We start from the raw sequence: 13,442 nt of genomic DNA, 5'->3' as shown, positions 1-13,442 counted from the left end.
AGCCAGTCTAATGTAATCAGTATGACTGGAACTCTCTGACAGCTAATGGAGTAGTAACTATGTAGGGTATGTAGAGGGGGGGTGTATGTTTTACTAGAGTAGGGGAAGACTGAGTCACAAAAACCGTATGTGTTATGGCTTTACACCCCCCTGCTATACTATGTGTTATGGCTTTACACCCCCTGCTATAATGTGGATAAAGAGTTACCTGTCGAACAGAACACAGAGGGTGTTCTTTAATGGAAGCCTCTCCAACATAATCCAGGTAGAATCAGGAATTCCCCAGGGCAGCTGTCTAGGCCCATTACTATTTTTCAATCTTTACTAACAACATGCCACTGGCTTTGAGTAAAGCCAGTGTGTCTATGTATGCGGATGACTCAACACTATACACATCAGCTACCACAGCAACTGAAATGACTGCAACACTTAACAAAGAGCTGCAGTTAGTTTCAGAATGGGTGGTAAGGAATAAGTTAGTCCTAAATAGTTCAAAAACTAAAAGCATTGTATTTTGGGACAAATCATTCACTAAACCTTAAACCAACTAAATCTTGTAATAAATAATGTGGAAATTGAGCAAGTTGAGGTGACTAAACTGCTTGGAGTAACCCAGGATTGTAAACTGTCATGGTCAAAACATATTGATACAACAGTAGCTAAGATGGGGAGAAGCTTTACATTCTTAACAACACTATCAACAAGGCAGGTCATACAGGCCCTAGTATTGTCGCACAAAGACTACTGTTCAGTCGTGTGGTCAGGTGCCACAAAGAGGGACTTAAGAAAATTGCAATTGGCTCAGAACAGGGCAGCACGGCTGGCCCTTGGATGTACACAGAGAGCTAACATTAATAATATGCATGTCAATCTCTCCTGGCTCAAAGTGGAAGAGAGATTGACTTCATCGCTACTTGTTTTTGTGAGAAGTGTTGATAAGCTGAATGCACTGAGCCGTCTGTTAAAAACGACTAGCACACAGCTCGGACACCCATGCATACCCCACAAGACATGCCACCAGAGGTCTCTTCACAGTCCCCAAGTCCAGAACAGACTATGGGAGGCGCACAGTACTACATAGAGCCATGACTACATGGAACTCTATTCCCCATCAGGTAACTGATGCCAGCAGTAGAATCAGATTTAAAATCCACCTTATGGAACAGCGGGGACTGTGAAGAGACACACAGGTACAGAACTAGAACTCTATTCTACACTCTCCAAGACGATATTGAATGTTCCTGAGTGGTCGAGTTACAGTTTTGACTTAAATCGGCTTGAAAATCTACAGCAAGACTTGAAAATGGTCTGTCTAGCAATGATCAACAACCAACTTGACAGAGCTTAAAGAATTTTAAAAAGAATAATGTGCAAATATTGTACAATCCAGGTGTGGAAAGCTCTTAGAGACTTAACAACAAAGACTCACAGCTGTAATCGCTGCCAATGGTGGAACAAGCTCCCCCACGACGCCAGGACAGCGGAGTCACTCACCACCTTCCGGAGACACTTGAAACCCCACCTCTTTAAGGAATACCTGGAATAGTATAAAAGTAATCCTTCTACCCCCCACCCCACCCCACCCCCACAAAAAAAAAAAAATATATATATATATATATATATATATATATATATATATATATATATATATATATATATATATATATAAAACAAATTAAAATTAAAAATATACTCTAAAAATTAAAAAATTAAAAAACATTGTAAAGTGGTTGTCCCACTGGCTATCATAAGGTGAATGCACCAATTTGTAAGTCGCTCTGGACAAGAGCGTCTGCTAAATGGCGTCAATGTAAATGTAATGTAAATGTAATCGCTGCCAAAGGTGATTCTAACATGTATTGACTCGGGTGTGAAAACCTGTGTAAATGAGGACTGGATGTTGTGGTCAGGGATCATCCATACCTGTCTGACTACATAGAGCCAGCCAGGATGTTGTGGTCAGGGATCATCCATACCTGTCTGACTACATAGAGCCAGCCAGGATGTTGTGGTCAGGGATCATCCATACCTGTCTGACTACATAAAGCCAGCCAGGATGTTGTGGTCAGGGATCATCCATACCTGTCTGACTACATAGAGCCAGCCAGGATGTTGTGGTCAGGGATCATCCATACCTGTCTGACTACACAGAGCCAGCCAGGATGTTGTGGTCAGGGCTCTCATCCATACCTGTCTGACTACATAGAGCCAGCCAGGATGTTGTGGTCAGGGATCATCCAAACCTGTCTGACTACATAGAGCCAGCCAGGATGTTGTGGTCAGGGCTCTCCTCCATACCTGTCTGACTACACAGAGCCAGCCAGGATGTTGTGGTCAGGGATCATCCATACCTGTCTGACTACATAGAGCCAGCCAGGATGTTGTGGTCAGGGATCATCCATACCTGTCTGACTACATAGAGCCAGCCAGGATGTTGTGGTCAGGGCTCATCCATACCTGTCTGACTACATAGAGCCAGCCAGGATGTTGTGGTCAGGGCTCATCCATACCTGTCTGACTACATAGAGCCAGCCAGGATGTTGTGGTCAGGGCTCTCATCCATACCTGTCTGACTACATAGAGCCAGCCAGGATGTTGTGGTCAGGGATCATCCATACCTGTCTGACTACATAGAGCCAGCCAGGATGTTGTGGTCAGGGATCATCCATACCTGTCTGACTACACAGAGCCAGCCAGGATGTTGTGGTCAGGGATCATCCATACCTGTCTGACTACATAGAGCCAGCCAGGATGTTGTGGTCAGGGATCATCCATACCTGTCTGACTACATAGAGCCAGCCAGGATGTTGTGGTCAGGGATCATCCATACCTGTCTGACTACATAGAGCCAGCCAGGATGTTGTGGTCAGGGCTCATCCATATCTGTCTGACTACATAGAGCCAGCCAGGATGTTGTGGTCAGGGCTCTCATCCATACCTGTCTGACTACATAGAGCCAGCCAGGATGTTGTGGTCAGGGATCATCCACACCTGTCTGACTACATAGAGCCAGCCAGGATGTTGTGGTCAGGGATCATCCATACCTGTCTGACTACATAGAGCCAGCCAGGATGTTGTGGTCAGGGATCATCCATACCTGTCTGACTACATAGAGCCAGCCAGGATGTTGTGGTCAGGGATCATCCATACCTGTCTGACTACATAGAGCCAGCCAGGATGTTGTGGTCAGGGATCATCCAAACCTGTCTGACTACATAGAGCCAGCCAGGATGTTGTGGTCTGGGTTCATCCATACCTGTCTGACTACATAGAGCCAGCCAGGATGTTGTGGTCAGGGATCATCCACACCTGTCTGACTACATAGAGCCAGCCAGGATGTTGTGGTCAGGGATCATCCACACCTGTCTGACTACATAGAGCCAGCCAGGATGTTGTGGTCAGGGATCATCCACACCTGTCTGACTACATAGAGCCAGCCAGGATGTTGTGGTCAGGGATCATCCACACCTGTCTGACTACATAGAGCCAGCCAGGATGTTGTGGTCAGGGATCATCCACACCTGTCTGACTACATAGAGCCAGCCAGGATGTTGTGGTCAGGGATCATCCACACCTGTCTGACTACATAGAGCCAGCCAGGATGTTGTGGTCAGGGATCATCCACACCTGTCTGACTACATAGAGCCAGCCAGGATGTTGTGGTCAGGGATCATCCATACCTGTCTGACTACATAGAGCCAGCCAGGATGTTGTGGTCAGGGATCATCCATACCTGTCTGACTACATAGAGCCAGCCAGGATGTTGTGGTCAGGGCTCTCATCCATACCTGTCTGACTACATAGAGCCAGCCAGGATGTTGTGGTCAGGGCTCATCCATACCTGTCTGACTACATAGAGCCAGCCAGGATGTTGTGGTCAGGGCTCTCATCCATACCTGTCTGACTACATAGAGCCAGCCAGGATGTTGTGGTCAGGGATCATCCATACCTGTCTGACTACATAGAGCCAGCCAGGATGTTGTGGTCAGGGATCATCCACACCTGTCTGACTACATAGAGCCAGCCAGGATGTTGTGGTCAGGGATCATCCATACCTGTCTGACTACATAGAGCCAGCCAGGATGTTGTGGTCAGGGATCATCCATACCTGTCTGACTACATAGAGCCATGCTAACTGTACTGTACCCCGGAACCTCAGGTGAGTCACACAGACAGGTTCCTCAGGTACAGCCACACCTCTCTACATCACCATGACAACCAGGGCTGGGTTTGAGAGCATAGCCCAGAGAGCACACACACACAGTGACATTCCTGCCATCCAGGACCTCTATACCAGGCGGTGTCAGAGGAAGGCCCTCAAAATTGTCAAAGACTCCCAGCCACCCTAGTCATAGACTGTTCTCTCTGCTACCGCACGGCAAACGGTACCGGAGCGCCAAGTCTAGGTCCAAAAGACTTCTCAACAGCTTCTACCCCCAAGCCATAAGACTCCTGAACAGCTAATCATGGCTACCCAGACTATTTGCACTGCCCCCCCCCCCCCCACCCCTCTTTTACGCTGCTGCTACTGTGTTAATTATTTATGCATAGTCACTTTAACTCTACCCACATGTACATATTACCTCAACTACCTCAACTAGCCGGTGCCCCCGCACATTGACTCTGTACCGGTACCCCCCTGTATATAGCCTCCCTACTGTTATTTCCCATTGACTCTGTACCGGTACCCCCTGTATATAGCCTCCCTACTGTTATTTCCCATTGACTCTGTACCGGTACCCCCTGTATATAGCCTCCCTACTGTTATTTCCCATTGACTCTGCACCGGTACCCCCCTGTATATAGCCTCCCTACTGTTATTTCCCATTGACTCTGTACCGGTACCCCCTGTATATAGCCTCCCTACTGTTATTTCACATTGACTCTGTACCGGTACCCCCTGTATATAGCCTCCCTACTGTTATTTCCCATTGACTCTGTACTGGTACCCACTGTATATAGCCTCCCTACTGTTATTTCCCATTGACTCTGTACTGGTACCCACTGTATATAGCCTCCCTACTGTTATTTCCCATTGACTCTGCACCGGTACCCCCCTGTATATAGCCTCCCTACTGTTATTTCCCATTGACTCTGTACCGGTACCCCCTGTATATAGCCTCCCTACTGTTATTTCCCATTGACTCTGTACCGGTACCCCCTGTATATAGCCTCCCTACTGTTATTTCCCATTGACTCTGTACCGGTACCCCCTGTATATAGCCTCTCTACTGTTATTTCCCATTGACTCTGTACCGGTACCCCCTGTATATAGCCTCCCTACTGTTATTTCCCATTGACTCTGTACCGGTACCCCCTGTATATAGCCTCTCTACTGTTATTTCCCATTGACTCTGTACCGGTACCCCCTGTATATAGCCTCTCTACTGTTATTTCCCATTGACTCTATACCGGTACCCCCTGTATATAGCCTCTCTACTGTTATTTCCCATTGACTCTGTACCGGTACCCCCTGTATATAGCCTCCCTACTGTTATTTCCCATTGACTCTGTACCGGTACCCCCTGTATATAGCCTCCCTACTGTTATTTCCCATTGACTCTGTACCGGTACCCCCTGTATATAGCCTCCCTACTGTTATTTCCCATTGACTCTGTACCGGTACCCCCTGTATATAGCCTCCCTACTGTTATTTCCCATTGACTCTGTACCGGTACCCCCTGTATATAGCCTCCCTACTGTTATTTCCCATTGACTCTGTACCGGTACCCCCCTGTATATAGCCTCCCTACTGTTATTTCCTATTGACTCTGTACCGGTACCCCCTGTATATAGCCTCCCTACTGTTATTTCCCATTGACTCTGTCCCGGTACCCCCTGTATATAGCCTCCCTACTGTTATTTCCCATTGACTCTGTACCGGTACCCCCTGTATATAGCCTCCCTACTGTTATTTCCCATTGACTCTGTACCGGTACTTCCTGTATATAGCCTCCCTACTGTTATTTCCCATTGACTCTGTACCGGTACCCCCTGTATAGCCTCCCTACTGTTATTTCCCATTGACTCTGTACCGGTACCCCCTGTATATAGCCTCTCTACTGTTATTTCCCATTGACTCTGTACCGGTACCCCCTGTATATAGCCTCTCTACTGTTATTTCCCATTGACTCTGTACCGGTACCCCCTGTATATAGCCTCCCTACTGTTATTTCCCATTGACTCTGTACCGGTACCCCCCTGTATATAGCCTCCCTAGCAGGGCTTGTCAGTCAGCATTTCACTGTAATGACTACACCTGTTGTGTTCAGTGCATGTGGCAAATTTTATTTTATTGTATTTTATTTTATGTGTAAGACAGGATGGTGTGTGGTGTGGATGTGTCAGACAGGATGCTAACCTCCCGAGTGGCGCAGTGGTCTAAGACACTGCATCGCAGTGCTAGATGTGCCACTAGAGATCCTGGTTCGAATCCAGGCTCTGTCGTAGCTGGCCGTGACCGGGAGACCCATGGGGCGGCGCACAATTGGCCCAGCGTCGTCCAGGGTAGGGGAGGGAATGGCCGGCAGGGATGTAGCTCAGTTGGTAGAGCCAGGGTTGTGGGTTTGATTCCCACGGGGGGCCAGTATGAAAAATAAAATAAAATTATGGATGCACTCACTAACTGTAAGTGGCTCTGGATAAGAGCGTCTGCTAAATGACTACAATGTAAAGGGTTGGTTACAGTCCCACTGTCTGTCTGATATCAATATGGTCAAAATATCTGTTTGTTGCCTTAGCCAGCTACTCTGGCATTCTCTAGGGAGACCTTGTCTAGTACAAGTATTCTGTATGTGTGTGTAGTCTCAGTCTGGTTGGGGGGGAGGGGTGTGAGTTCTGGATATAACACAGTTAAGCTAATTATCAGGCTACCAGGCAGTGGGCCTAACGAACCTGGGCTCTGGAATGTCAGTCTACGCCGCAAAGATTACACTTAACTCAAATAACACCAACACTATTCCTCACATCTTAGCCGGGCCTTGCATTGTCCCCATCACCGTCCGTCCTGACGATGGTTACCTTGTAGCTGTAACGTTGAATCATTAGTAGGTTGCCAATATAGACCTGCTAGTCTACTGCATTTCAAACTAAGATCCCTCTACGTTAGATTATCTACACATTGACATCTTTAACTGACTATTATTTTAGTTTAACCATAATCACAGTGACCATGACAGAGACTATTGACGATACAGATTACGCCCTATCATTGAATGTGACGACACCCTATCTAATCAATGAACTGCATTATCTTAGATAGGATGTTATATATTGTGTACAGTATTTAACTTACACCAGGGGGACCTACACCTTATTGCCCCTGACAGTGCTGTCAATGCAGAGGCCAAGTGTGGCTCAATGCGACAAGCCGAGTGGATACGCCTCGACCAATCAGGAGCCGCCCTGCAGAAAGTTTGCCTTTTATGGACAGGGGGGCTGAGGCGAATGCGGATATAAAACCCGGAGCCTTGGCAACGCTTCATCACTACGTTTCTCACCGCACCGAAAACCGGAGCGTAACGGCGACTTTCTCCTAACGCCGATAACTACCCCCCACTAAAACACAGGTAAGAGCTGGAATAACCTATTGTGGTTTGTTGAAGTCGACGTGGTAATTGTTACTTTTTTTTTTGGTGCCGAAGTGTTATTCATTCGTAATAGGGAAACGTAGCTAGCTAGCTAGTCAAGTTTAGTTATCTGGCTAACTTGTGCGTTTTCAGAGAATGCCCATAACGTTAATGGTGTACAGTGTTTTCTGGGCAGCTAACTAACGTTAGCTATCGTTGGCCAAAGCTTTCACAGGTTTAAATGTGCTTTCTGGTCATTTTTAAATGTAGTCATCTGGCTAGCTAACTGACAATGTTATCTAGCTAGTTAACGTTAGCAGCATCTCTGGGTGGGTGTGCCAACCGGCGTGTGTCTTATCGTTGACCGGTAGGCTAAATGAAGTCGTTAAAGTCATTTGAACTGTGGATGCCAGTCATGCTAACGATATGAAGTCGTTAAAGTCATTTGAACTGTGGATACCAGTCATGCTAACGATATGAAGTCGTTAAAGTCATTTTGAACTGTGGATGCCAGTCACGCTAACGATATGAAGTCGTTAGTCATTTGAACTGTGGATGCCAGTCATGCTAACGATATGAAGTCGTTAAAGTCATTTTGAACTGTGGATGCCAGTCATGCTAACGATATGAAGTCGTTAAAGTCATTTGAACTGTGGATGCCAGTCATGCTAACGATATGAAGTCGTTAAAGTCATTTTGAACTGTGGATGCCAGTCATGCTAACGATATGAAGTCGTTAAAGTCATTTGAACTGTGGATGCCAGTCATGCTAACGATATGAAGTCGTTAAAGTCATTTGAACTGTGGATGCCAGTCATGCTAACGATATGAAGTCGTTAAAGTCATTTGAACTGTGGATGCCAGTCATGCTAACGATATGAAGTCGTTAGACATTTGAACTGTGGATGCCAGTCATGCTAACGATATGAAGTCGTTAAAGTCATTTGAACTGTGGATGCCAGTCATGCTAACGATACTTGACTTGCCTTCCAACATGCCGTTGGACAGTTAACGATCCCTGTGCGCTGGTTATAGACTGTCGGGCAAATTCCACTAGCATTTAAAGGCAGGCTGTCAACACCCGAGTGAGATGACTTCCTATGTAATGATGACGGCTTGAGTAACTTGTTGTTTTATGACTATTTTACTCACCAGATGAGTCAGTGCTTTGGGGGGTCAATGTCACTGGTTTAATAAGGAACATTCCACACGAGTCTTAAGTTTACAAGCCTCACCATATATGGCCATTAGTGGAATCTGATAGCCCGGAAGCCGCACCTTTTTCAAAATGTTTTGAAGGATAGATGTGGAACTTGGACTGATCTATCCTGGGTTATTGTCTGTGGGTGTTTTTATCCCGGTCCTAGGGAGTGGCGCGGCTGTCATGGACTAACACATGTCAGGGAGGGAGGGAGGGGGGGAGAGGGGGGGTGCTCCAACTATTGCCTTATATGGCGATGCCTCGGCCAGAAACACACAGCCTTTTGTCTGGGTCGCTACTACTTACCACAGCCACTAAGTCATCAACTCCGCCGTATTCTACCACAACTTAACTACACTGCTAACCTTACGCCTAACCTTCAATTAAGCCCCGAAAGCAATTTTGTTGTTCATTTTAATTTTAACGATAAAGCTAATTTTGATTGGGCTGGACTGTTGCTGCTCAGCGCCACCTAGCGGCCCTTCACTGATAGTACACTGGCTCAATAGTGACTGACAGGCAGCGCACCCGGTGACTACGTAGTCTAATGTCTGTGTTTTTTTCCTTCTTCCCGGTGCAGAAATGGAAGACGAAATCGCCGCCCTGGTCGTTGATAACGGCTCCGGTATGTGCAAGGCCGGGTTCGCCGGAGACGACGCTCCCCGCGCCGTGTTCCCCTCCATCGTGGGTCGCCCCAGACATCAGGTAACGACTAAACTCCTCGTCTGTCATCTATTTACTGAAACAAACCCAACGTCTTTACAACTATCCGCTATACTGAATGGTGATCCTGTTACATTGGAACTCCACTGGTATTTTAACTTGAATGTTTGTAGCCATTTGACTTGGCGTTCAGATTCACTAGAGACAATCTGACTGCTTTGTAGTACACCAGTATGATTATTAATAGAAGATTACATTATATCATTTAACAGGTTCTGTGTTGCTACGCCACGTCACTGGACCTGACCTGTTACGACTAATCTACGACCAGTAATGTTGTTGATTTAGCCGTAGCATTGTAACTGACCCCGTGTATCTGTCTCCAAGGGAGTGATGGTTGGGATGGGCCAGAAGGACAGCTACGTGGGCGACGAGGCCCAGAGCAAGAGGGGTATCCTGACCCTCAAGTACCCCATTGAGCACGGCATCGTCACCAACTGGGACGACATGGAGAAGATCTGGCATCACACCTTCTACAACGAGCTGAGAGTGGCTCCGGAAGAGCACCCCGTCCTGCTCACTGAGGCCCCCCTCAACCCCAAAGCCAACAGGGAGAAGATGACCCAGGTACATCACTCACCACCTCTACCTTTCCCCTTTTACTGTTCAGTTCTGCCCTCTCTTCTCCTCTCCTCACTCTCCTCCTCTCCTTCAGGCCCTCTGTCCTTCCAGCTGATCTGTCACCTCTCTGGAAGCTGCAGGTCTCCTGTCGGTCTGTGTTCTGCCTCTCTGCACCCTGCTGGCTGCTCGCTAGGAATGATCTAGACTAACCCGTAGGACAGGACTGGAATGATCTAGACTAACCCGTAGGACAGGACTGGAATGATCTAGACTAACCCGTAGGACAGGACTGGAATGATCTAGACTAACCCGTAGGACAGGACTGGAATGATCTAGACTAACCCGTAGGACAGGACTGGAATGATCTAGACTAACCCGTAGGACAGGACTGGAATGATCTAGACTAACCCGTAGGACAGGACTGGAATGATCTAGACTAACCCGTAGGACAGGACTGGAATGATCTAGACTAACCCGTAGGACAGGACTGGAATGATCTAGACTAACCCGTAGGACAGGACTGGAATGATCTAGACTAACCCGTAGGACAGGACTGGAATGATCTAGACTAACCCGTAGGACAGGACTGGAATGATCTAGACTAACCCGTAGGACAGGACTGGAATGATCTAGACTAACCCGTAGGACAGGACTGGAATGATCTAGACTAACCCGTAGGACAGGACTGGAATGATCTAGACTAACCCGTAGGACAGGACTGGAATGATCTAGACTAACCCGTAGGACAGGACTGGAATGATCTAGACTAACCCGTAGGACAGGACTGGAATGATCTAGACTAACCCAATAGGACAGGACTGGAATGATCTAGACTAACCCGTAGGACAGGACTGGAATGATCTAGACTAACCCGTAGGACAGGACTGGAATGATCTAGACTAACCCGTAGGACAGGACTGGAATGATCTAGACTAACCCGTAGGACAGGACTGGAATGATCTAACTAACCCGTAGGACAGGACTGGAATGATCTAGACTAACCCGTAGGACAGGACTGGAATGATCTAGACTAACCCGTAGGACAGGACTGGAATGATCTAGACTAACCCGTAGGACAGGACTGGAATGATCTAGACTAACCCGTAGGACAGGACTGGAATGATCTAGACTAACCCGTAGGACAGGACAGGACAGGAATGATCTAGACTAACCCGTAGGACAGGACTGGAATGATCTAGACTAACCTGTAGGACAGGACTGGAATGATCTAGACTAACCCGTAGGACAGGACTGGAATGATCTAGACTAACCCGTAGGACAGGACAGGAATGATCTAGACTAACCTGTAGGACAGGACTGGAATGATCTAGACTAACCCGTAGGACAGGACTGGAATGATCTAGACTAACCCGTAGGACAGGACAGGAATGATCTAGACTAACCTGTAGGACAGGACTGGAATGATCTAGACTAACCCAATAGGACAGGACTGGAATGATCTAGACTAACCCGTAGGACAGGACTGGAATGATCTAGACTAACCCAATAGGACAGGACTGGAATGATCTAGACTAACCCGTAGGACAGGACTGGAATGATCTAGACTAACCCGTAGGACAGGACTGGAATGATCTAGACTAACCCGTAGGACAGGACTGGAATGATCTAGACTAACCCGTAGGACAGGACTGGAATGATCTAGACTAACCCGTAGGACAGGACTGGAATGATCTAGACTAACCCGTAGGACAGGACTGGAATGATCTAGACTAACCCGTAGGACAGGACTGGAATGATCTAGACTAACCCGTAGGACAGGACTGGAATGATCTAGACTAACCCGTAGGACAGGACTGGAATGATCTAGACTAACCCGTAGGACAGGACTGGAATGATCTAGACTAACCCGTAGGACAGGACTGGAATGATCTAGACTAACCCAATAGGACTGCTGGGAATGAGCTACTATAGTGGTTTATATTGACATTACATCATGTAGGAATGACTTTCTGCACTGAGTTTCTCCCCTAACAACTGTTTCCCTCTGACTCACTGGAAAGCATGTTCTACTGCAAGCTGTGACTCTCCTCTCCTCTCCTGTACTCCTCCAGCCCCGTGACTCCCCTCTCCTCTCCTGTACTCCTCCAGCCCCGTGACTCTCCTCTCCTCTCCTGTACTCCTCCAGCCCCGTGACTCTCCTCTCCTCTCCTGTACTCCTCCAGCCCCGTGACTCTCCTCTCCTCTACTGTACTCCTCCAGCCCCGTGACTCCCCTCTCCTCTACTGTACTCCTCCAGCCCTGTGACTCCCCTCTCCTCTCCTGTACTCCTCCAGCCCTGTGACTCCCCTCTCCTCTACTGTACTCCTCCAGCCCTGTGACTCTCCTCTCCTCTACTCCTCCAGCCCCGTGACTCCCCTCTCCTCTACTGTACTCCTCCAGCCCAGTGACTCTCCTCTCCTCTACTGTACTCCTCCAGCCCTGTGACTCCCCTCCCCTCTCCTCTCCTGTACTCCTCCAGCCCTGTGACTCCCCTCCCCTCTCCTCTCCTGTACTCCTCCAGCCCTGTGACTCCCCTCCCCTCCCCTCTACTGTACTCCTCCAGCCCCGTGACTCTCCTCTCCTGTACTCCTCCAGCCCTGTGACTCCCCTCCCCTCCCCTCTACTGTACTCCTCCAGCCCCGTGACTCTCCTCTCCTGTACTCCTCCAGCCCTGTGACTCCCCTCCCCTCCCCTCTCCTGTACTCCTCCAGCCCTGTGACTCCCCTCCCCTCCCCTCTACTGTACTCCTCCAGCCCCGTGACTCTCCTCTCCTGTACTCCTCCAGCCCTGTGACTCCCCTCCCCTCCCCTCCCCTCTACTGTACTCCTCCAGCCCCGTGACTCCCCTCTCCTCTACTCCTCCAGCCCTGTGACTCTCCTCTCCTCTACTGTACTCCTCCAGCCCCGTGACTCCCCTCTCCTCTACTGTTCTCCTCCAGCCCCGTGACTCCCCTCTCCTCTCCTGTACTCCTCTAGCCCCGTGACTCCCCTCTCCTCTACTGTACTCCTCCAGCCCCGTGACTCCCCTCCCCTCTCCTCTACTGTACTCCTCCAGCCCCGTGACTCTCCTCTCCTGTACTCCTCCAGCCCCGTGACTCTCCTCTCCTCTCCTCTCCTGTACTCCTCCAGCCCCGTGACTCCCCTCTCCTCCTCCAGCCCCGTGACTCCCCTCTCCTCTCCTGTACTCCTCCAGCCCCGTGACTCTCCTCTCCTCCCCTCTCCTCCTCCAGCCCCGTGACTCCCCTCTCCTCCTCCAGCCCCGTGACTCTCCTCTCCTGTACTCCTCCAGCCCCGTGACTCCCCTCTCCTGTACTCCTCCAGCCCCGTGACTCCCCTCTCCTCTACTCCTCCAGCCCCGTGACTCCCCTCTCCTCCCCTCTCCTCTACTCC

The 13,442-nt window shown here is 48.8% G+C and overlaps 1 protein-coding gene across 1 annotated transcript in view; it reads left to right on the top strand.

Annotated features, from left to right (window-relative positions):
- Positions 1-7,471: 7,471 nt before the first annotated feature.
- The window catches only part of LOC311114574 (actin, cytoplasmic 1-like), an 8,688-nt gene continuing 2,717 nt past the window's right edge, over positions 7,472-13,442 (top strand). The window contains exons 1-3 of the mRNA XM_084189815.1: positions 7,472-7,568; positions 9,350-9,474; positions 9,820-10,059. Of these exons, the coding sequence (XP_084045941.1) occupies positions 9,352-9,474; positions 9,820-10,059 (363 nt within the window). The 5' untranslated portion in view covers positions 7,472-7,568; positions 9,350-9,351. The remainder of the gene's footprint in view (positions 7,569-9,349; positions 9,475-9,819; positions 10,060-13,442) is intronic.

Source organism: Coregonus lavaretus (assembly GCF_964263955.1).
Source record: "Coregonus lavaretus genome assembly, contig: HAP1_SCAFFOLD_5977, whole genome shotgun sequence".
Lineage (NCBI taxonomy): Eukaryota > Metazoa > Chordata > Actinopteri > Salmoniformes > Salmonidae > Coregonus > Coregonus lavaretus.
The sequence above is the reverse complement of the archived record's forward strand: the minus strand, read 5'-3'. Positions and strand labels throughout refer to the sequence as shown.